Genomic DNA, 26,247 nt, shown 5'->3' with positions numbered 1-26,247 from the left:
TTTGTAATTAAACATTTGTAATTAAATACAGATTAAGGGCTAAGCTTACCTATAGGAGTTGCTGTCTGAGACACAGTCTCTCTGACATCAAATGCTGTAAACTTTATCTTTGTTTCACCATTGAGTCCGTCACTACTCCTGAAACTGATGGTACTAAGGAAACTTGGATTACTGCTCCTCTGAAAATTATAAAAATATTAAAATTTAAAAAATATCAATGTTTGTTTAGATTCAAATGTATATAAGTACATACGGTTCATTGTTTATAAGTAAAAGTCAATTTACAGAAGTATCTATCTAAATACCTGAATTATTTCAGTATTAGCATATTTCAACCAGAGTGCAGCCGATGGAATGAAGACATGTACTGCCAGCCCAGGATTGGGTGGGCGACCATTACCATCGCAAAGAAGATTGTCACAAGCCAATGATATTTCACAAACTGGTAACTCACTAGGGTCTAAAATTTATTTTTCAAAAAACATAAGAACATATTAACTTCAACTCTGCATTAACAGGTAAAGAAGAAGTGAAAGATTAAATAGTAATAAATCTTAAATTAGTTGCAATTCTTATCCTTGATAATTTTAGTACAATAATTAATCATTTAAAAACTTCTATTTAAAAAATGTATATATTATACATTACATCAATGATCTGTAAAAAGGGTGAATTCAACAAATGTTATTTTCAGATTTTCAATTTTTTACTGGAATAGTCACTGATACTTAATAACTTAATGATGTAAAATACAATCAGGATACAAAAATATACTAAAAAGTATAAACAAATTATAGGTTATTCTGCAAACCTACAATGCATTATTAAGAGATCCAAAGCTGCAGTAGAAGAAACAATCCTTGCCAGCAATGATGCTGCTAGGAAGTCAAGATATACTGTTAATAACTGTTACAACTAAATATATGATTTCTATTCAAGTCTGAGGTTCTAATGAAGATTATGAACTCATTCGAAAGAGTTGATCAGTTTGTGTACCATGGGTCACAAAGTAATGCAACTAATAGAATTCGGATAAGATATGGAGGCAGATAGCATTAGCCAATAGATGCTATTTTGGACTGCATTAGCATCTGAGAACTAGCTAAATATCAAGAGCCACAACAAACAACATTGTATAAGACACTAATCAGGGCAGTGCTTAGGTACAGGGCACTCTTACCTGGGCCTTTTCAAGATCTAATGAAAAGGACCTACTGGGATTTGAAACAAAAATCCAGTATTTAACGTCCAGTGAAAGAAAGTCCAACACGGAGAAGGCATACAAAGAGAGAAGTGTAGTGAACAGTTGTAAAAATAGTCCAAACCAGTAGGCTGTGCTGGGTGGGCCATGTAGTAAGGACGGGTCTATTGCACCAGACTGAGTGCCCACCCAAAGCTTCAATAGGTGGGTGGTGTTAGAGAAGAGGATCCTGCTCAATGTTCGCAATTGTTGGAAAGCAGCACTTCACCAATTAAACTGACAAAAGATGTTCTAGGAAGCCAGGACCCAGCAATAGGTTGTCACACCAATTGAAGAAGAAAGAGGCAAAAAGCATGCAAGGTTAATACTTTCTCAGATGGATTTTCACTATAATGTTCACTTAATAGTTAATCCAGGAAATATAATTTAGCTTATCCCTAATCTTCCATACCGTATATAAAAGTTGATATGTTTTGTTGGAAAAATTCCCCCCCAACAAAGTTAAAAAAGTTGTTTCATCTTGAATTAATTTTATTGCTCTATACAACACTGCATTGATACTGTGTTTGTTGATACAAGTCTCTGAGTTCTATAAAATCTAATAAAATGACATTCAAGAGGAAAAAAATCAAAGAGTAAGTCACAAAATGCTAGTTATTTCTCTACACCAAAATTAGTCGGTTCTCAAAATTTCTTCAAACTGATATTTATGAAAACTCAACATTAATAGTTTTTAAATAAAACTACAAATTAGTTACAAGTTATCTACTCTAAAAACAAAAACAATATATAATATAATTATAAACTAATTAATTTTTTTTCTTTATTATCAAATGTATATCATTAATAAATAATAAGGTCGTGATTCATCATATTATATGTAATTCTTCCCAATTTTTTCATTACCTTATCCTTAGGACTGTGATATACATAATCATTTAATACAAATTACTATATTATTTTAACTGACACAAAGTCACAGTTTACTAGATACAACTGGGGTTTTTAAATTATTTTCTCATACACAAGCCCTTGCCTTGTAACATTATACTTTATTCACATTAATATACAACTATTTTTCAGCATTATTCCTCTGGTTGATAAGTGTAATTCAACGTTATATTAGTTTCTTAAAGATAAATTTTACAAATATTGGTAATTATGTAAATAACAAAATAAATTTAACAAGGCTCAAAATCATAAGATTAAGAATTCATAATAGCAAAAAAATTTAATAGCACGATATAATTTGAGTTTTATTTCTAATATTAAGTTTTGTGCTCTTTAAATACAACTTTAAAATGAGAAGAATAAAAACAGCTATGTATTCATTTTTATAAATGTAAGTACTGCATATTTTTATTCGATATATTTCTCTATAAAACATGATAGTACACATTTTGAAAAAAAAAAATCCAAACTAAATATATATCTACTTGTGTCATTGATCATTTCATTTTTTTTTTATCCCCAAAAAATTTCCTTCAACTCTACAAATTAAATATTAATAGTAATAACTTTATAGTAAGTAATACTTAGTAATAAGTAATAACTTTAACTTACTTATGAAAGATAGTATTATTTATAAACACAAATAAATCTATTTTTTATGCTTATTTTGATTTTTTTTTTTTTAATATTAGTTTTTAGCTAAATTAAAAAAGAAAAAATCATAAAATAAAGAAATTATAACAAAAGATAAGAGTACCAATAGTATTTCCTCTTCTTAAGCGCCACATATGAACATCAAGATCGGGGTCGTGGCCCCTTTTGGTCTCCAACCGTTCCTGAAGCTCCTGCATCTTAGCACGCATTTTATTATAACTAACTAGCTGAATTGTATCAAGCCATGAGTCCCGTTCTGTCTCAGAGTTTGCAGCTAAGTGTTGGTCGAATCCTCCATCGTACACTGACAAAGTGAACAAATCACAGATTAGTCAGTATCACCAATAAATTATCTAATAGCTGCCGTTCGATAAGATAACAGAAGATTAAACAAGGTAAATTAAACGTACTATGGTATCTTTTTCAAGACCAAATGTTTACAATTTTTTGTTTCAAAACCCAAATTAATTAAAACAGACTACCAAATGAAATATTGTTATAATTCATTGATCTAACAGTAAAATAAATAAATAAAGTACATTATTATTTATGAAATAATAATGAGTTTATGAATAATTTCATACTACCAAACAACATTACATAAGAAACTTATGACCATAATTCTAAGAGGATCATTTAAACCTCTAATTAATCACAAAGAAACAAGAAAAAATAAATAACATAACAATTAACATTTTTTCCCTTTTATTTTGAAAATTTAGAAGTTTATGATTGAAATTATGATAATATTAAAATATTAGACAAGAAATTTATTAACTGATATCAAAAATAAATTAAGTAATTTTTTTTTTGAATATTTAAAATATAAAAATCTCAAAAATAAAATAAAATACTGTTAGTTTTAGATTATTCTAAAAACTGAGCATTGGATAATTTAAAAAAACAATTAAGTTTTTGTGTATAATACCATATAATTATCTTTACAAGAACTATGTCCTAAATTTTAGATAAAAATAGGTATACTCATAAGTAGGGCAACTTATCTCTTGTTTTTTCAGTATATTTCAAAAAAAGCTCTAACGATTTACAGATTATTGATTCGCAAATAAAGAAGAGACAATTTTTCATCAATGCTTTTTTTCAGTGCCAGCCTTAGGCATAATGTGGCCAGATCATGAGTGCCCTCTTATGAGATGAATTATGGCTTCAGTGCAATTTCCGTTCCCTTCCATCCCCCAAAATAAATTTTTTAAATTAATTTCTTAAGCTGTTATTTATTAAACCGTACTTTACCGGTATTTTATTCAATTTCACTCTAACCCAGTGTTTTACTTATAATTATATAATTATACTTAAAATTAATTTATTTCCATAACTTAATAATTTTCAACAAGTGCCAGTGTTCCTTCAGGCCAGTACTCTCGGCATGGGTCCAGATTCCTATACACTGTTCTTTTTAAGGAGTAAAAAAAGACTTTTATAAAATAAATTTGCTAAATTGGATGAAGGATTAAGACAAAATAGAAAAATTGGTTTACATAAAAGTAATAAATGCTCTGATAAAAATATTAATTTCAGTATCCAGGACATAATAACATCTTCTCTGTTTAAAATATTTGTGGAACACTGAAGGTATACTGGTACTGGTATTTGGTGGGAAGAACAAGTCTGGCAAGTGGGCCTAGTGGTTTTTTTTGGCAACCCCTAGCGGCTACCTGAGTTGCCGCCGTGTACTAACCAAGGTGGGAGTGTCAAGATTTATTCTTCGGGACAGCCGAAAAATGAATGTTTAACTGCCCCAGGTGAGAATCGAACCCACAACGTTCCGAACCGAGCGCACTGAGACCTGCGCCCCAACCCGCATGGCCGTCACGTCCCAACACTGAAGGTAACTTGACATTTTCTACAACCAAGAAAGAGAAGGGATAAAATAACTAATCACTTTAGTTTTGCTATCATAATATTGATCTACAACTTACCTAATGTAAATCCATAAGGACCTTCTTGTGTAGGAGGATCAAGCTTAATGGTACACTGCTCCAGAATAATCACACCAATCGGTTCTGACCACTGGTCCCTCGATTTGAAATAAAAAAGGAGATTCCCTCGCAGACGACACCATCTCTCTAAGCTGACTGCACATATACATATACTTATTAAAATAGAACAAAAGAAAAATAAATAAATAAAAATCGTTGAAGTCAGTAAGCGTGCTGAATAAAAATTTGATTTAAATCAAGACTCTACTAAAGCAAGCTACAAAAAAAAATCTATCTTTTCATCATTTTAAAGCAATGCAATAATAAAAACAATAATAAAGCCTTCAAAAATAACCAAAAAAATATTTTATTTACCATTGCACAAACATTATAAATCTGATATATTAATTTAAATCATAAATAAATGATATACTTACACTGTTTAATAAATTGAAGCCTTTGTGCATATTTGGTTAGTTTTTAGCAACATTAGTGTGTTAGAATGCTGAGAGTTAATTGCGTGAATTCTAAGATTCGGTTAGTAGCTCAAAATAATCTGAATAACTAGCTCATTTATTTATTTATTAAAAGTTAAATCTTGAAAGAACATAATTTATGGTTTAAGAAAAATTTAAATTAAATTTTTGCAGAAATTTCTATGATTACTATTAGGAAAAAAAATAAAATTCACAAGATAAGTACACTGTATTGAAAATATGGAATGCTTTGAAAAACTAAATTGAAGGAATAAAAAATGATTTACCTATTTGAGAAAAGGATGGTCAGGATGCTATCAGTAACAGTAAACATAAATAAATAATTTTTTTTTTTGAGCCAATATTTCAGCCTAAATTTCAGGCCTTCATAAGGGCTGAAAACAAAAAAACGGAATGACAACTATAAAACAGGGATAAAAAAAAATATTAAAAAAAAAGAAACAGAATAAAAATAAATTAATCTTATATAAAATAAATCTCCTCTATTTCTTATTTTACTGTTGCAATTTTTTTTTTTTTTTTCGCTATCTGATGGTTGTTATCCCGTTATTTGTTTTCAGTCCTGATGAGGACCATAAATTTAAGCCGAAACATCGGCTTAAGTTGTAGTAATAAGTTTTACTTATTTGTGTTTACTAATACTGACCGCATTCCCGATGATCTATTCTTCTAATTGAATGTATGGTCAATAATAAACATTTCATTATGTAATTATTTATTGGAAAATATTAATAAAATGCTGTTTCAGTGGAATAAATAATAGTGCTAACATTCAGATCGTTGGTACATGATTAACTAAAAATATAGATAATCGTAAACAATAAAATGCAAGGATTAAAAATAAATTAGCATCTACAATCATAATCATACATATTTTCACATTTATTAACCTTGTTCCTCCCCAAACTCAAAGGATTCCATTAACCCTAAAAATATGTTTCAGAATGTAGCTTAGCGGTTAGTCCAATGTTCTAATAAAAATTTATCTTTTTTCCTTATACTGAGCAACCTACTTAGGATCATAAGATCTCAAAAAAAATTAAAATTAACAGAAATTTCTGCAAAATCTGAGACAATGAAATAACTATCATGAGCAGTTGTAGAGACGATAAGCTATTAATATTATGAAGTGTTATTAAACACTCAATATACCTTTGCTCGTTCCGCTATAGCAGCTCAGCTCTCGGATGCTCTTAGACTTTTTCCCTCTTTTGCTGTCTCTTCCTGGAATTGTGATAACATAACAACCAACACATCACCACATACCAAATCTTTACACGAAATAAAAGAAAGCTTTCCCCTCAGAGTTTTTCAACATTAAAGCTTCGTTTTCTTAAAGTGAATGACTAGTTTCCATTTTTTTTTTTTTAATTAATATATTATTGGTATGAAAATAATCTTCAACATGCCAAATTCAAAAAGGAACTGCAAATAAAGGCTATAAGATATCAAACTGAGAAATGTTAACAGAACTATAATACATGCTCGATAAAAAAAAAAATAGTTTTTATTAAGTATATAAAATATTTAAAAAAATTATTTTCATATACTATCACAGGCATTCATATGCACACATAAACTACAATGCAAATCAAATAATAATCTTAAATCATATCAATTCAAAAGTTTAATACATGAAAAAATCAAGTAAAATTATTGGAAAAACTTAGAACTGTTAGTTCTAGAATTGAAGAGAGAATTGCATTCACAAAGAAATTTAATCAATAACTTTTCATAATGCATTTCACATAATATAAATCAAATCAAATATTTCATGAATACAAAAATTAAAGAATTTTATACTTCTTTAACACAAAGAAAGCAATAAAGCACAATAAAATACTATTGATACTGAATTCTGAAGCACATATAACATTTAAAAAACACTATCATGAAGCCACAGGTATCAGAAAACAATGACAAAACAAATAAAATTATTTAAAGTTAAAGAATAAAAGCCTAGGACTTATTTATTAGAAAAAATACAAATATTTTACAACTGTTATCTTTTCCTATTAGTACCTATTTATAAATAGATAAATTCAGTTTGAAAACAAATTATTACTTTGAAAAGTAACAGTTTTGAAACAAATAATTGTATAAATTAATTATATAATCTAATACTTTCATTCTTTTAATTATAAGAAAACAATGAAAGTATAAAATATACAATTGTTATTAAAAATATAAATGACAAAATGTTCGCAGTGACTACATAACAAAAATTCAATTAATATAAAAACACAACATTCAAAGCAAAATAAGCTACTTATACATTCACACTTACCTAGGAATTAACAACTAAGTCAAATGACATATCGATCAATTTCATAAAGTGTAAATTGAAAAATATACATAATAAATACCATGCAAAATGAAACCCATAATTAAGTATGTTAAAAAAAATAATGTATTCATGATACCACCCTATTTGGATGTTCTTCAACCAATTTAATATTAAAAGCATGCTTTTATGAAATAGTTAATTGAAAAGTCCAAACTTAAGTCACCCCACATAATTATTTCATCTCAACAGTGAAAGATGATACGCAATTAAACTCAGATTGGGCCAATAACACTAATATGCTCTAATAATCACTTAGAGAAAGGTCTATGACATTTTATTATGCACAAGAAATCTTTAAAAAAGTAGGTTTTGAATCAATGTCACACATTGAGAATTTCATAAGTTAAAAGAGTAGTAAATTAGCTCATTCCTGAAATATTTACATACAATAGTTAAATAACCAGTCATATTTACTTTCTGTGCGTCTGAAAAAACCATCCTGCCTTTCTCGAAGATAAAGGATCCCTTCCTTGTCAAATTCCTGGGATGGCTGAGTTGCTAGTGTCAACAATTCCTGTTTGTTGAACCTCATAATAGGAGGAAACTGCGTTTAAAGCAAACATAATATTAATACATGCCAAATTAAGGACTTCAAACAGTGACAACTGTTTACTTATAGAGATGGCTCACCTAAAACCGACATAAATTAAATTTGCACATTAGAGAACACCTGTTGCTTGAAGCCTCAGGCATCTTCTTCGGTTGTGTGTGTGTTTAAACTGAAAAAAACAAAAATTGTAGTGTGCTGTCACATATCTGGAGAAGATTCACACCGCTGACCTAGACGGAGGCCAGCCCTGGGCTGCACCTTCGAACACAGCTGCTTATCACATTAACCGCCGGGATACCTCCCACCTACCTCTTTGGTTTGGAACATCACAACCTACTCATTGCTCATTACTGACTACAGGGAATTCACAATTAGATCTATATTTATCATTGAATATTTTATAATGAAATTTCATTATTAAAAGATTAAAATATTATGAAAAATGGCACAGGCTGTACAAAACGGGCTTCGGCGGCGGGAACTGCTCCACAATTCAAAATTCCTATTCATGTTATTACTACAGCTTTAATGAGATCACAGCTATAAGCATCCGCTGATTCAAAAGAGGCAAACAAATCCCTCAGCGGATCCTTTTATTAGAGATCGGGTCTAAATTAGCGCGTAGCGTGAGTTCAGAATTTTCCATTACTGGAGTTTGTTTTATACAGAATTATCCGAAGAGCTCCCAAAATATCTTTAAAATTAGCTAAATACCAGTTCGAAACATATCATATTCAGTGAAGACATATATTTTTACGACTTCCTTCTAGGTCATTTCTGACATATGGGGGGAGGGGAGGAGGTTATGTAGAAGATACCATCATATTTTAACTCGTTTTCATTTCGTGAAACTACCAAACTTTTACTTGCTCGGCTACAAAAGGCCTCATGATCAGTAAATAGCACCTGCTAAATTAACTGAAAACAACAATTAATTTAGGACACCTTCCACCAATATACGAACTTCAGTACTTGCTATAATGCTTCCCACCACTATTAGTTAACACCACAATACGATAACATGTTTATTCTTCGAATTTACGTGGTGGCGCTAAAAAACCGTCTCCCAAGTGGGTGAATGAGTATTGCTTCCTCATTATTTCTATTCAGTAGGTAAATAGCTACTAATATTTTAAAGTTTGAGAATAAATTTTATTATTTTAATTTATGAATAAATTTCATTTATCGTTTGAAAATTAAGCCTACGGAAGAAGCTTTTTAAGAAAGTAGGAGATGAAACTTACAGCAGCAAGGTGGTCTAGGTGCGGTCAAAAGCAACACAAATAGTATATAAACTGTTTATTAAGAGCTCTTAATAAATAGTGTTTATACTGACTATGATACACAATCCATCAACGATCTTCGGGTTATATTTATTATATTCTATAACTATGCGGAAATCTGATTTGCCGTTCTAAAAATAAGGTGTGTCAGGGAAAATACGTTTGCGCATGCCTTAGCGAAAGTAGTTGATGGAATTTGATAAAAGTGATACTAGATCACTTTTACACTTTTCTCCAACCGACCATAGATGAAGAGCCCTACCCGAAATCAGATTTATTAAGAAGAATACGTACCTGGGTACCTTAAAAGAATATTTATAAATACATATTGATAACTTTTTTTTTTCTTGACTTGTAATGATATATATTTTTGTGGATCCTGAGGACAAGTCAATAAGACAACTCTATTGAGGAGACGTTCCTTAACTTTATTGTTTGTATAGTCGTTTCCTACAATAAAAAAACAGTTTTGTGATCCAGGAATTTTTTCAAATAATTATTTCAAAACTGCATTGTACAGAGTATAGTTTGTAAATGTTTGTAGGAACTTTTTCACTCAGCTGAATCAGATAGGTTCCTTGTTTTGTTTTTTTCACTGTGCGGCAGCCCTCAAGAAAAGTTTAAAATTTGCTTGAAGGACTTCAAGATTTAAATTTAAAGTTTCGATATATTACTAGCTTCAACTCAATCTTGAACTGTAGATTGGATTTTATTTTGTAACACGATTTTTTTGTACTATCATTTCATTTATTTTCAATTTTAAGTTTTATTCTTTGGCTGGTAGGTTTGATGAATAATATAATTGTACTTAATCTTAATTCAACAGTGATTAGAAAGAAAAGTTACTAATAAGATTATTTATTCACTTCATACGGATATTAATTAATTTTATTGAATTCCAGTTTATTTACAGAGGCAATCAACATTTATCAGAGCACAAATTTCTTCATTTGATAGTACTTTTAAAAGTTAAAAGAATCTACGATTATGGTTAAAAAAAGGGAAAATATCTATATTTAGTTGAAACATATCAAACTGAACACAAAGCCCATAGTCAACCTTCATGTACGTCACGTTTGCGTCAGTTCCCGATCGGAATCACTATCACTTGACCCAAGAATGTTTACTGCCCAAGCAAACATCTAAAATATTTTACGCCGTATTATTTGGTACATGTTAAATTTAATTTTTATTATTTAAATATCTTGCGAAACTTGTAAAATAAAATTCTCTGTTTCATAAATTTAGAAGTGTTTTATTATTTTTTTATTATATATTGATGATTGATTGTATGTGAATTAGAATGAGATTGTCAGGGCTGGTGGAAAAGAAGAAAAATATTGTTCCAACTATTTGTTGATTACCGATTTTTCAACCTTCAACATAGTTCTTCATCAGGGCTATAATAAAAAGATATTAAGAAGATAAAGTTAATTTAAGAGTAGGGGTGGAGGGTGTTTCTTTTTGTGTGCCCCTAATAAGATGCATCCCTTATAAAGACCTTCATTGTGGGTCGAAACGTTGGCAATCAATAAAAATATATATATTGTTGAAAACTATATTTTTCTATTTGACTGCAGCTCTAATCTTCTCATTAAAAATCAGGTTTTTTTTGTTATGAAAATCCGGCGAATGTCAAAGATCAGAAAGTTAACCATGTAAATGGTTAAGTATTAGTTTTTATCAAATTCCACCTTTGGATACTTTTGGTTAACCATGCGCAAACGTACAAGGTGACGAAGCCTATCGACATTCACGATTTGAGGCCTGGATTGGATTACTTTCTATTCATCTGTTTTAATCCAAAAGCTTTGTGCCTAGAAGAACAGGACACAAGACTAAAATACCAAAAAATTAATAAATTAACTTGTTATATTAATATAACTTTTGCATTGTCTGCTACTTAACCTATTTAGTAAATATACAAATTTTACTATAATCTATGTTTTAGAACATTACCCCTCTCTACCTCAAATTCCTAGGTGTTCACATTTTTAGCTAAAGAAGCTGAAGATTCTGAAATGTAATAACATATAAAATGCGGTAGGTATAAGGTTCGGCAATAACTGAATTTCCACATTGTACCTCTGGTAGAAAACAGTACACATTTCATACCCATGTATACATTTTATTATTTTAATGGCTGGTAAATTCTATATGTTATTACATAAACAATAAATAACAGAAATAAAATCATGAGCAGTTTAATTACTAGCGGAATCTGGAAATCTATCTTGAAATTAAATTCTTTGTAACTTTTAACTGCTGGAAGATTAGAAGATGTGCAAGTATTCTGGAAGAAACTTGATGCTTTATATCTTCTTTCCTCATGAGTTTCCGGTAAACTGGAAGGCAAAAGACGTGAAAAGGCAACAAATACATTTTAGCCGGCTCATGTCTTCTATATATCCCAAAATACGGAGTTTTTTTTAAATCATCATGCATTTGGTGCGTTCTAGAAAAAAAGTACGGATAGAAAGTATATTAGATAAAATTCTGCAAAACTTTGTTTCAAACAAATTTTTTTTAATGAATAATTCTAGGGTAATGTACTTACTATCTTATGCGATGGATATTCATAATTGTGTTTTATTTTTGTAATAATTATTATGATTGTTCATTATACACATTTGAGAAATATAAAATTATTGTCTTATCCAACATTACAGTGATCCAGGTTAATCATTCCTCCAATAATCCATTTTTTTTGTATTCATTGACCATCTGCCGTAATACAAATTTAAACTGTAATTAATTCCGTCAAAATTTAGTTTCATGTTTGAAATTACAATTTTATTGGATGGAACCGTGACTTATTAACAAATTAAGCCTGAAGGGAGACATTCTTCCCTGAAACATTACAGTAACAAAAATAAAATAGCTAAACATTTTTATGGTTCAAATTTACTCCATACTTTTTGTACTATCAAACACATTATGAAAAACCCAACGAGTCAATTTCATTTCCTAGTCGCATCCTCGATATTTCAAAAAGTACTGCCACACTATAAAATGCATAAAAACACGAAGACGATAAAAACCTACAACACTCAAAGGGAGTTTTCTTCTAGATCTGTCATCAAACGCAAGTGCAGTTTATCGGATCATTTTCTACTGATTCCAGTGGATGTAAAAATTCGATAATAGAGTAAAATTAAACTATCCCCTGTCAGCATATAAAAATGTTTGATTATTATATTTTTGTTACAATAATGTTTCAGAGAACAATGTCTGCGTCTTCAATAAATTATAAGTAACGTCCAATAAACGTTTAGCATCTTTTACGAGAAGAAAATTTTAATTTTAGCTCGTTTACCAATCATTGCTTCACATCCTTAAAAAATACCCACAACAGGTAAAAACTAGATGACATGTATTTTTATGTAGAGAATTTTTTTTTAAATATGAATTTAAAAGAGCTCTTTAAGTTCAATAGTTATCGGCAGATTTTTTTTTAAATAACGAAAGTTCAACATTTTGTGAATGTATTCTGAAAGAGATTATGGAAACTACTACCTCTTAAGAAATATTTATAAGCTTAAATTATAGTGCCAATAAAAATAAAAAAAAAGATTTTGAAACACATATTTTTACAAAGATAATCATTATAAAGAGCTTTTTAGGGGATTTTACGAGCTTCCAATTGAGTTCGTATAGACATTTTTTCATGCAATAGTTCTCGAAATATCATTTTCTCAAAATGTACGAAAGGTTTAGGGTTTATCGAGTATAATGAATTTCAAGCGGCGTGTCCCTGACATAATCCAATAATTAAGGCACTTATTGTTGTACGTAGAGTAAAGTCTAGTATGAAATAGAGTTATTTTCAAACAGAAAATAAGAAATAAAAAATTGAACGGTATAACCAGTTTGTAGTTTTCCAATATAAACAGTTTGATTGTGACCGATGTTTACTACTCCCCATTATGTGGACATCAATTTCTGCTCAAGCAAGAATAGAGAAAATTGTGTGCTACGGAACCGCACATAATTATTTTTCATTAACTGAGTAATGTAAAGACAAATACGTTCTCGTTAAATTAAATTCTTGCAATGAGCAGTACACTAGAAGTTGGATAGAAATACGAATATATTTATTAACAAATTCAGTTTGTTCCTGCATTTTTCGTCAGTATGTTGTTATATCTGTATATTGCCTACATCTTATATGATAGATATTAATTTTTCTAAAATCTTTAGCTTTCCAGCAGAATATTATAGATCGATGTTACTTTTCTGATATTAATTTTTTAACACTGACAAATATTATCCTTTTTTCTTTTTAAATTGGCAATATATTACATGTTTTACCCATAGTATGCGGTCTAAATGAAATTCCAACCCTCACTTCCTTAAAGGAAGGAAGGTACAGAGAGATGTGCAGCTAAACATTATTTCCAACCTTACGTTTCTAGACAGATGTCCGGGGGCCTCGGATGTTCTAAGCCCAAGGGGACATTATATTAACACATTATATTGAATTTATTCATATATTCATGTATTTATATCTATATATTTATATATATATGTATTTGTGTCATGTATTTTATGTTTTCGTGTCACGTATCTCTATCGGTTCCCGATGGGAACCACTTGAAAAAGTATGCAATATATTTAACTCAAGCACCCCCTTGCCATGATATGCTAATAATAATATTTGTAATTATTCATTGGAGTTCTTCTCCAACGGTAGCGTGTTTATCAATTTACTATGCTATTGTTATTAGGTGATATGCAGGGATTCTTAATTATAAAGTAAAGTCTTTGTTCCATTGGTTTATATTTACAATTATTTATACATTAGCAAGAATAATATTAGTGTGAGAAAGTATAGTAGATCTATTTCCTTATCCTTTAATTATTATATTATGAACTGAGAAGTACCAGTTGGGATCTTTGATATTTATATTGATTCTAAGTTTTTCAATAATATACTTACCATTCAAAATATAACTGAAAGTCTTGCTGAGTTTGATGCGTCTGTCTGCTTGGGCGTTCGCGGCGGCGCGTCCTTGTTCCGCAGCCTGCCGGGAGGTTCACTTCCTCCTCGAGCTGTGATTCCTCCTACTCTCTCCTACTGATCTTCAACTCCTGTCTCCATCAACTTTTTTTTTTTTTTTTAAACCCCATACGGGGTTCGGCAACAGTGGGGTAGTGCGTTAGGATTGCCCATGCCATTTCTGTCAATAAACATCTATCCTTTTTTTTAACTTTATTTTCAAATATGAACTAAATTATTTGGTGGAACCATTTAATTTTTTAGAGAAAATTTTTTAAAAAACATGGTGCAGCCCAGCACTCGGTCGAGTGCCTTAAGATGGGGCTACACCTTATCCAGCAGCTTCCGTCCGGTACGTCCAACACGCCTGGTCCGCATCAGTCCGGTTTTCACCTCCAGTACGCAGGCTTGTCCAGCCCTCCTGGTCTCATCCTGCTTCTTCCCAGTCATCTTCCATTGGTGGCTCGCCGACCTCCGGGTGGTAGAGCCCTTCCCAATGTAAAGTGCGTTGGGCCGACCACCTGTCTCCCTCAACCTGCTCTCTCAAAACTGATCTTCCTTCTTTTTACTCTTTTTCCCTCCACTACTTCTCATTCCTCCCCACTTCCGATCCTTGTATTCCCATTGGCCGAAATCCAGCTCCCACTCTCTTTTACTTATCGTTCAGAGGGGACGGGAAGGTCATTGGACTTTCGGTCCTTGTCAGTCTCCTTCTCCCTTTGATCTCTGGCCCCGAGCAATTAGTTCTCTATACACTATATAGATAAGCCCTAGCTGAGAGGTGCGCAGGTGTCTCTCTTATCTTTACTTCAAATTGGCGTTGGTTAACAGCCTCGACCTGTGTGCCCCGGTCCATACCTGGTAGAGTACCCCTGCCTTCTTTGGTCCCATCTGGCATGTATATATGAGTTATATCTCAATTAATACATATTAATTTTAATATGTTTTGCCGCCAAGGTCAATGACTCAGATGGTTCATTTGGTATGCAGACCAGAGAGGGAGAGATCCAGCAGAAGGCATCAAAATCTATGGACCAGCTAGGCCAATCTGCAGGAAACAGAGACCATAGCTAGAAACATACATTCAACCACCCACAGAATTCATTAATTGCAAAGCCTGGTTACTAACAATCACCAGTATTTCTAGTCACATTTCCTATAAGAAGCAACATTAATTCATAACAAATTTATTTTTATTTATGAGCTCTCTTAGAAATTAAGATGTATATATAGGGTGTTTTTTTAAGCCCGATAGAACTAAATTGTAATCAAATTTTTTTTTTTATTCGAAAGATCAATACGTGACATTAACATTTGAAAATGATTTCGGGCATATGGGCACCGCGGCTGTTCTTGACGAAGCGCATTCTGGACGTCCAATTTTGGGCCACTTTTTCGAGCACTGCTGGCCGTATGTCACGAATAACACGAACAATGCTGGTCTCCAAGGCGTCAATTGTTGCTGGTTTATCAGCATAAACCAGTGACTTCACGTAGCCCCACAGGAAATAATCGAGAGGTGTCAAATCGCACGACCATATGCGGCAATTTTGCTTATTAACAAACCCGTTAAGCCAAAAATGCGCCTCATCGCTGAACACAATTTTACAGAATGCGCTTCGTCAAGAACAGCCGCGGTGCCCATATGCCCGAAATCATTTTCAAATGTTAATGTCACGTATTGATCTTTCGAATAAAAAAAAAATTTTGATTACAATTTAATTTTTTGTGTTATTTTTTACAATTTCAAGTTCTATCGGGCTTAAAAAAAGACCCTATATTTGTAAATAACTATAGTATTATCCTAAGACTATAACTTGATTTGGTTTAAATACCCTCCATGCTACAATAGCTGGGTAAATTGGTGAGCAGCATACTTTTTGAGAAGATATTCTATGTTTAAGTAAACCCAATTACATCTAGCATACCATTGCTGGGAGTCTGTCGTGCTAGCATTTGAATAACACAGATACATCATACATTTTTGAGAACTGTAGATATGTTTCCATTAGGAACCAATAGGAATATATAATTTAAATTGATAATAAAAATACATACATTTATAATATATGGGGTTTATGAAACCCTCTCTCGTTCCTAGAAAGGCGGTGAGCTAGAAACGTAGCAATTAATTAATTAAAGTCTTCTTGGATGTTGTTTGGATTCATAACACTCCATTGCACCTGTAAGTTTGGAAGTGAGTATATAGTTCTAACATATGTATCATAAGTAGCAACTGATCCTAGAGAAATCTGCCGCAGTATATGTCAGTCTAAACATATACATAGTAAACTAAAAACATAAATTATTAAGTTGGGTGTGTTTCTTCTCCATTTATCATTCTGAGAAGTTCATACGCAATCACGTCACCACAATCAGCTGATAATGTGGGTGGAATGACTTTGACCTATCATTACGTTAGAATTGTTATTATTTTCCATCAGGACAATATGTAATAAACGTCAAACATATTTTATATGACAGATAGCGTTTGGCATTTAACGATCTTTTATCAAAACAAAACAGGATTCATTAAATACAAAGATCTCACTGCCACTATTCACTTTATATAACAGTCGATAAGTTTAAAGAATTTACTAATTTATAATCAAATTAAACTATCAATAATTAATAATAATACAATCGAGTACGTGCATTCAACTAGCCTGAGGTTATAATTGAAACAAAAAGAGGCGTCTATAGTTATTGACCGTTTTCGAGCTTGATTCCGTAATCTTACTAATTGTATCATAAATTCATTTTTAGTGTCAGTTACCTATAGAAGAAAGGTATAGTATGGGAAAGTATAGTGACCGTGAAAAATTTCGAATCCCATTTTTTGACGGAAATACAAATTTTAAATGACAACCAAAAATGTGTATATTTATGTGAACAGCCGCTTTCAAAAACGAAAAGTTGAACGAAACTAAAATTAAGAATTTTTTATACAACACTCTATGGTGCTCAGTGATTCTCCCTAAACGAAAAATTATGACTTTTGATGAAAAAGTCCACATCCCATGATCCAATGGGATCATTTAAAACAACTGTGAATATAATTAATAAATAATTATTATTTATAAACCTCATAATTAATAATTTCCCATTTAAGTAGTTTATAGAGAAGTCCTGATAAAGTTGTAAAATTTGGATACCACCATAACAATAATCATGATACAGACAAAAAAGTTCTTTAACTGACCATTTATTTTCTATGATAAACGAACCAAAATTCGACCTGTATTTTTTTAGAATTTTTTTTAAAGGAATCATATTAGGTAGATATTTGGGTTAATCATTTCAAAAATTCATTGTTGATTGGTTAGATGATTTATAATTTTATTGGCCAAACATACATTATTTCAACAGAAAACGCTATGGAAGAGTCATTAAAATTTCTCATAAATTCATGTTCACATAAATGCTCATTTATGAAATATGAAAATCTTAAACTGGTCAAACCAGGGTCTGAGCACTCAAGTCCAAAAAAAAAAAGATTTCGGCCATTGGTCTGTGTGTTTGTGTATCTGCACCACGATTACCTCTCGAATGAATGAGCCAATTTCGTTGTTTTTTTACGTTAAGTTTATTTTGACTAGTAAAAATCTAAATAAAAGTAAAACAAACAATTAAAAAATCTATTTTTATTTATTAGCTATATCTCTGAAAAATATTGCTGACAATAATTTCTAGAGTGCTCTGACCACTATAAACTACTTTAAATATATTTCAAAAGAAAAAAAAAATTCAAATTAAATCATACATCATGTTGGGAGAGGTCAATTTTCTCGTTATAACTTTGAAAATATGCAAATAAGAATTTCTCTACCATTTGAGAGGAGACAAAAAAGTAAAATACAAGTTTTTTTTTTGTTTCAAATATACAAAAATTACGAGGTAAAGAGGAAATATCTACGTTAGAGTAAGAGTTTGAGCCACAACACCACATTTAGGGATCAGTAAAGAATGTTGATGAAAGACGATCAGATGCAAAATTGATTTTCTTATGTCTCCTACGGTTTCTAGGATATTTCATTTCTTATCCTTTTATATGGAACATAATATGTAAGTGTATTTATCATTAAATTATTCTTAAGTTAATTTAATAATATATAACTTCAGATTATATCCGACATTACTGGTGATATTATTTATTTAGTGTTCTTTTTTTTTTATTAAACATTCCTTTATAGAATAGTCGACTCATTTGAAAAGTTAGTACAGGTCTTTAAAGTTATAGTTAAGTTTAAGTCGTATAATCTATCACCTATCACTAATAAATACATGGACAATCATGTCTTGGTTTTTAATTCTTACCTAAAATGCTAATATCTGATATTATTTTTAATTGATCTGGTTTCACTTAAACTAACCTTTATACAAGGAGGGGTCTCATTATTTACGCAATCCATCGACATATAGCATATTTCTTCACATTAATCTAACATTCTATAATTTTTTAACGTGATTAGAACTATAGAATAGGTATCTTGGAGTATAATAAAATTACTCAAAACCAACTGCTTCATTTAGTTTGGAAAATTCTACTTCTAACAAGTAAACAAAAAAGTTAATATTTTGAATTTTTTGAAATGGAAGGAGTTGTTTGATTTTAGTAAGAGTGAGAAGCCCAGCAATGTGAGATATAATATATATACCAATCAACAGACAAACCGACTAACCAATGCTTAAAGAGATTTCACTTGAAAAATACAGACACATGTAAAGACGATGGGCTTACTACCCAAACTTTCCAACCAATTTTATACTTCTGTTGCCTTTTATAAAACAAAAGACATAACTTGTTGAAATGATCTCTGATGCATGGGGACTAATGGCCTCTACTAGAACACATACAAATGAAAGTATTCTCCTACAGAATAAACCATCAATTAGCAAGCAGCATGTACTTTATCTGTAGTCTTTATAGTTTTATGTTATAATTTTTTATTATGTTCTTCTTATCTCTGATATGTTGTTATTTATTTTAGTTTACTTGGATCATGTAAAATTCTGTTTTTAAATTGGTAACATTTTTTTAAATATTTTATTTTGTATAATCGATGTCTTTGCTCTAAGCTTTGTTTTGCACTGCTTAATCTTTTTCTTATTTTATTTCTCTCATTTAATTTTATATATCCATTTATTATACATTTTTTAAAATTTCTTTTTACTTTTTTAAGAGTTCGTTAGGTACTATAAATATACTTGTGTGTCTGTCGGTGTAAATAATTTTCTATATAATTTTTTTTGTTGGCTCTATATGTATAAATGCTAATGAAATAATGTAGTAATAAAAAAATATATAATATAGTTTCATATATGATATATCTTTAACATTGAAAAGTCATATTCACAATAGTTTTGTAGATACTTAAAGAAGAATTTATTATTATTATTTTTCAGTAAGTAATCTATTTTATTCTTTATATACATTTTTTTTTTCCATTATATTTTATATTTTTCTTCCTCTGCTTATTTTTTTTTTTTTTGTTCTTTCATATTGTGTAAATAATTTTCTATTAAAATTGAATCTGTACCGCTAAAACTCATGAAGGGTCAGGAAGGTGTACAAGGAGGTAATTTGGTCACTCCATAAGACTGTGTGATAAAATAGAAAATAATTATCTGCCACAACCGAATTCGAACTCGGGTCCTTCGAGTTAGTAGCTACTTGTAGTTAGTGATGCATGAGATATGCCTTTTACATGGGGATTGCACAACTTACTTAAAATAAAGTTTTTTCTGTAGGATTAACTACAGAGGAGAAATATACAATATATCAAATCCCTATATTTCTTTTGTTGCTTAAATTTGTTTATACATCAGACTTGGCACTAGAAGTAAGAAAATGGAAGTTGTTAGATTAAATTAATTTTATTATATTTCGTAATACCTATATTACAATTCTAATCTCGTTGGAAAGTGTGTGAAAGATATATAACAAATATATTTTACTAGTTAGAACACATTTCGATTCTAAGAAATGCAGGTATTAAACCGTACTTAAAATGCCCGAAAAAGAGAATCCCGAGCTTGAAAAAGATTCAAGTGTTGGCAGAAGTTCTAAGAGGAGGAGTAAATATTTAGCGAGGCCGAGACGAAGCTTGATGGCTTCTTCTTGTTCTCGCTATTAAGAGGGACTTAGCCCGGCTACTTGACCAAGTCCGAGTATGGCTGCAATTGGGAGTGCTTTGTTTCATGAGGGTCTCTTCGCGTCCAGAATTTGAAGTTTATAATAGAATAACATTTATTTATTGATTATATTTAAAATATTGATTTATTGAACAATAAAAAAATTTTAATGAGGTGTAGATAGTTGACCGTAGATTAATGATAGGAGAAGTTTGTCGGGGGGTGCGGTCAGCAAAGAACAACATAAATAAACAAAACCATATTTATTTATTTAATGCCGAGTTTCAGGTCTTCATCAGGGCTATAGAACAAATGAGATAACAACAACATTTAGAGAAACATACAATTGAAAAGGAATATATAAGAAGATGGTCAGGATTGCGGTCAAAAGTGAAACAAAAATAGTTTACAACTATTTATTTTCCAACGTTTAGTTGTAAACTATTTTTGTTTCACTTTTGACCGCAACCCTGACCATCTTCTTATATATCAATTTTTACGGTCAACTATATATACATATATTGAAAAGGAATAGTATACAAACAAATTTAGAATTATACAAAATATTGAATTAAATCATAAATGATAAAAAATTGATAACTGATAATTGAATAGTACAAAATTTTAATTGATTAATAATCGTGGAATGGTATGGTTGTAGATTGAAAACAGCGACAGATGAAATATAATATCATGTAGGTAAGAAGATATGTATTATATAAGATATGCAAGTAATGTCTAAAAACTGAAAAAATAAATAAATAAATTGAATCTACAAATTGAACACTATGACAGACAATGAAAAATGGTAAGTGGTTTATATCTGAATTACTGTGTATACTATTCCTTTTCAAATGTATGTTTCTCTAAATGTTGTTGTTATCTCTTTTGTTCTATACCCCTGATGAAGACCTGAAACTCAGGTCGAAACGTCGGCATAAAATAAATAAATATGGTTTTGTTTATTATGTTGTTCTTTGCTGACCACACCCCCCGACAAACTTCTCCAATAATAAAATTTTTTTATTAATCACAGTAAAAAACGCTTATTAGGACTCTTATAGGTGTACATATAATTCTTTTTCAAGTCTCGAAATACATCCTCAAGAGTAGAAATATAATTAATATTATATTTTTAATATTATTTACTAAAAAATTGCCTAATTTCATTGTCCTGATTTCTTAAAAACAATGGAAAATCTTTGTTGTATCTATATAAGCGACTTTTATCGATACACGGTATAGATATATTTGATTCACTATATAAGTGAAATGTATAATTTTTTTATTTTCTCCGGATTTATTGACTGTTCTTAAATTAGTCGGATTACTTTTTTTTCAGTTTAAGGTATTTTAACGTTTTTTTCAATCCCAGAGTTCTCTTTGTATGAAATGGAGTTTTAAATGTTAACATCGTTTATTTCTATCTGTTATTTCAAGCATTGCGACAGATGTTGAACATTTAGAGTCGTGCTGCCACAGGCTTGATATGTTAGTCAATCCAGTAATAGCTAAGAACATTAATTGAATTATTAATTAATAATGAGGTGTAGATAGTTAACTGCAGATCAATAAGTGGAGAAGATGGTCGGGGGATGCGGTCGGCAAAAAATCGTAAATATACAAAAAAATATTTATTCGTCCCGACGTTTCGACCTAAGTTTTAAGTCTTCATCAGGGCTATAAAACAAAAAGAGGTAACAACCATCATTCAGAGAAACATAAAATAGAAAAGAAATAATTAACTAACAAATTTGTAAGTATACATAACAATGTATTGGATAATACAAAATAGTTCATTGATAACAATGAAAGATGAAATATAATATTATATAGGTAAGAAAATATGTATAAGGTAAGATAAGTACGTAGTGTCTAAAAAACTGAAAAAACCAATTTGAATCAATATATTGAATATGAAAAAAAAAAAGAAATATATGATATAACCCATTATTACTACTGTCTAATTTCATTGTTATCAATTAACTATTTTTTATTATTCCTTCTTTGTTATGTATATTCCAAATTTGTTAGTTAATTATTTCTTTTCAATTTTATGTTTCTCTGAATGATAGTTGTTACATCTTTTTGTTTTATAGCCCTGAAGAAGATCTGAAACTCAGGTCGAAAGATCGGCACGAATAAATAATTTTTTGTTCATATATATTTTTTTTCTGACCGCACCCATTGACTATCTTTTCAACTTAATTATTAATTAAGTTTCCATAAAATTTTCCAAAAATATTGTCTGGTCAAAAACGCATTTTCTGACTTCATTTCTTCACAAAACTCTGATTTTTCAGTTCTGGGATTGATAAGTTGATAATACTTTGGGGGAAAATATATAGAAAATGAGGATAAATATTTTGAATAAAAATACGTTGTTTTCATAAAATTGTTTTAATAAATAACCTATCCTTTGAAAACTTATTATTTCATAAAATTGTTTTAATAAATAACCTTTCCTTTGAAAACTTATTATTTCATAAAATTGTTTTAATAAATAACCTTTCCTTTGAAAACTGACGTTTCATATGAAACGACACAATAGTTGAGATTCTTCTGAAAGGGGTCAATTGTTTGGTCATTTCACTTTCTTGCCATTCTTTCACTTTCATCCTCCAAGTATTCAATGTTTTATTAAAATTTAATCTACTTGTTAGCACTTGACCTGAGGTAATGACAGAGGATGCTCTTCAAGGTTACTAGCTAGGTGTTTCAATGTTACCACTTGTCCACACTTCGTTGTTTATCATTTAAGTACTTATTGTTTCTCATGCATTATTTTTTCTGTGCAATTTTAAAAATACTACCTACATATAGTACTTTAAGAGAACAGCCAATTACCTTTTTTATAAGAGATATCCATTCTACATTATCATTCTACCAGTATACTTACTTGCAAAAAAATAAAATAAATTACAAAATATGAGTTCCTTAACAGTTACTACGCAATTTACTCATAAAGCCAAAAATAATGAAGAATATATATATTTCAGTTTAAAAAAAATTGAAATATTGAATACCTGATCCATAAAGAGTGTACAACCCTTTAGCGTATAGAAAGGGCTAATAAGGGGGTCTTATCTTATCTATGGATATAAACAGATGTTCCTGTTGTTAAACACGTGGTGGATAGAGCTAAGTGATTCATGTGGGGAGATGTGTCCATTTTTAGGATCCTACACTACAAAGCTACATAAATACATAACAAGCAGTTTTAGACAAAAAACAATTATCATAAAAATAAAAGAAATACCTACAGCTTTCGACATTTTTTTTTGCCCAATAGGTGAATAAACAGAGTATGGCAGTAGTGGAGAGTTTATCACTTGGAATAATAAAATTTTACATTAACCGACCCGACACGACACAAACACATATTCTTTAATTCATTAAATAAGAGGTATGTTGATGCGAGACAGGCTAACACGATACAAAATTTTCTTAAAGAATATTTTGTTTAGCATGCTACGTGTCTAACGGAGTCTGAAGTAGTCTATTGTACAATGGAGGTTTGTTTCATCCTTTGTCCACTCCATCAGTTATATATTTATGCGCGATGTTTTTCCTCTTTTATATATTAAGAGTACAGTAATTTCGCTTTATATTTATCTCGATGCTTATAGTTCCAGATTTATTGAGTTAAGCAGAAGTGTTTGCTTCACTAAATTTATTTGATATTTGAATTAATAATATTTATATTTTAAAAGAATAAAACAGTTGAACCAATTTGGAAAGGATGACATTACGGTTTAGGTCTCGTAAAATATTTATTGTATTTTAAGGAAATTTGTAACTAAGAGTTTTTAAGCCCCTACTTTACAGAAAGCGGCTTTTGATTTATGTGATTTTCTTTGCATTTAATCTCATTTAATTAATTCACTTGGCAATATTTGCTTGTTATTCTAGATCGTAAACCAAAGCTGATATATTATTAACCTGCTATACAATAATCAGAGCACAGTCCGTCTGGCCTAGGAAAGTGAGATAAAATATTTATTTATGGAGAAATAAAGTGATATCAGTATTTCGCACCTCAAAATGTCTTTGCTCGAAATTTTTGCCTTATCGGAGCCTGAAATCACAAAACTTCAATACGAATCTAAATAAAACCAATATCGGATTCAACTCTCTTCAGGAAAATTTACAAGTGTTTAGGGTCATCTAAATTGCACGTAATAATACAAATCAGACTTATGTTAATAAATTAGAACCAGATATATAAAATAAAACGTTTAAAAAGTTTTTTATTAATCTGAAACTTGAAATTTTAAAATCAACTTTTTCTCCATTACAAAGGGACAAAATTTAAAAGATATTTATATCGGCCGGAAAAGTAAAAATTCAGCTTTCCAACAGTTAAGAGTAACGTTGGATTTTAATAGAAATTTAAGTTGTTTTTCGTTATAGCAAGACATCGACAGTAAATAAATTAAGTCCAAAAAATCATAATATTTTAATTTATACGAAAATTTAAGGTTCTTTAAAGACTGAAAAAATATGTAAAACGATTTTTTCTTAGTAATAAATTTATTTGGCCTACTTTACTAAAGGCGTGTTTTGATTTTTGTATTGTTTTAATACATTTAATACGATCAAAAAAGTTTTGTTCTTATTTTTATCAAAAAATAAAATAAATGGATTATATATAACAATTATAAACAATATGATAGTATAAAAAATTATAATTTTTTTTCTCTGTTCCAAGGGTGCATTGGCAAGAATCCTCAGATCTTGTCTGAATGTCTCACATCTTTCGACCTGTATCACCAAAAACTCCTTCGTAGTGCAGTCAAGACTGACATCCCTTCACACAGTAATGCAGTCTGCTGAGTTAAAACATGGAAGTGCTTTGGCAAAGATACCAGTAAGAAACATTTCCTAACTGAAGAGGATAATGTTTCACGGAATCTGTAATCAAGAAGCTATCGTAGCCCGGAAACGACAGACGTGGCAACACGGCACTCCTAATGTGAGTTCCCCTTCTTCCGATAGAGACAATATGTCCTCTGTCCTAACTCATTTGCACACACAGGGCATTCTTCCAACCACCTTGGAAAACCGAATAGTGGGATGTTCCATCAATTAAAATCCAAAAAAGGCAAAGCCTGTAAATCCGTCATAAAACCTTACAAACACAGTTCTTTTTTAACTTTTTGTATTGTAAACTTTTTATTTCACTCAAACAAGACACATGTATTGTTATTTTAAAAAAAAATAAATCTATCGCAGTAAAACGAAAATCATGAGTTGTGTAACAAAAACCAATACCTGATGTATATGCTCGTACGTGACTTTAAATAGTGTGCTAACTTAGAGATGAGCTGCCAGTGCTCGAATAATCAAGTTGAATGTTGGAAAACTTCATTCATGATTGCAGATATGAAGGTTTTAAGATAGATGAAGGTTTTAATGAGAAATTTTAGAGCAAATAGAGATTTCAACTTTGAATATTCAGGCAAGTACTCCTTTCAATATATATAATACTTAATTTCAATGAAACTTAAATCGTTAAAAATCAATGTTTTCAATTCAAATATTCAAATTCAAATAAACATTATATTCAATTTATATAATGGTACTATATATTTTCTCAGGTTCATAATTTCTAGGTATTTATAAAATAACAACTTCATCCAGCCATGCTGACTCCAAGCCCAGTACCTCAACTTTTCATGTACGGAAAT

At 30.2% G+C, this 26,247-nt stretch overlaps 2 protein-coding genes across 14 annotated transcripts in view; one reads left to right on the top strand and one right to left on the bottom strand.

Annotated features, from left to right (window-relative positions):
* LOC106682079 (inositol polyphosphate-4-phosphatase type I A) overlaps window positions 1-8,407 on the bottom strand; it is a 32,223-nt gene extending 23,816 nt beyond the window's left edge. For 7 of the 8 annotated variants that reach the window (XR_010844660.1, XM_014422731.2, XM_014422733.2 and 4 more), the window contains exons 1-7: window positions 8,221-8,407; window positions 8,005-8,134; window positions 6,396-6,467; window positions 4,747-4,902; window positions 2,910-3,110; window positions 306-460; window positions 50-179 (exon numbers count right to left, since the gene is read on the bottom strand). Coding sequence is in view for 7 of the 8 variants with exons in the window: in XM_014422731.2 (XP_014278217.1) it covers window positions 50-179; window positions 306-460; window positions 2,910-3,110; window positions 4,747-4,902; window positions 6,396-6,467; window positions 8,005-8,122 (832 nt within the window). In the remaining variant the exon portion in view is untranslated. The remainder of the gene's footprint in view (window positions 1-49; window positions 180-305; window positions 461-2,909; window positions 3,111-4,746; window positions 4,903-6,395; window positions 6,468-8,004; window positions 8,135-8,220) is intronic. The other variant, XM_014422735.2, reaches the window with a different exon arrangement.
* Window positions 1-26,247, top strand: part of Trh (tryptophan hydroxylase) — a 261,632-nt gene that overhangs the window by 192,248 nt on the left and 43,137 nt on the right. Inside the window, exon 3 of one of the 6 annotated variants that reach the window (XM_067051894.1) lies at window positions 25,269-25,532. The exons of the other annotated variants lie outside the window; for them this stretch is intronic. The gene's annotated coding sequence lies outside the window, so the exon portion shown is untranslated. The remainder of the gene's footprint in view (window positions 1-25,268; window positions 25,533-26,247) is intronic. 6 annotated transcript variants of the gene reach the window in all.

This window comes from Halyomorpha halys, unplaced genomic scaffold, assembly GCF_000696795.3.
Source record: "Halyomorpha halys isolate HHAL.00 unplaced genomic scaffold, Hhal_1.1 Scaffold388.1, whole genome shotgun sequence".
In the NCBI taxonomy this organism is placed as follows: domain Eukaryota; kingdom Metazoa; phylum Arthropoda; class Insecta; order Hemiptera; family Pentatomidae; genus Halyomorpha; species Halyomorpha halys.
Note: the sequence above shows the minus strand (reverse complement) of the source record. Positions and strands in the feature narration are given on the sequence as shown.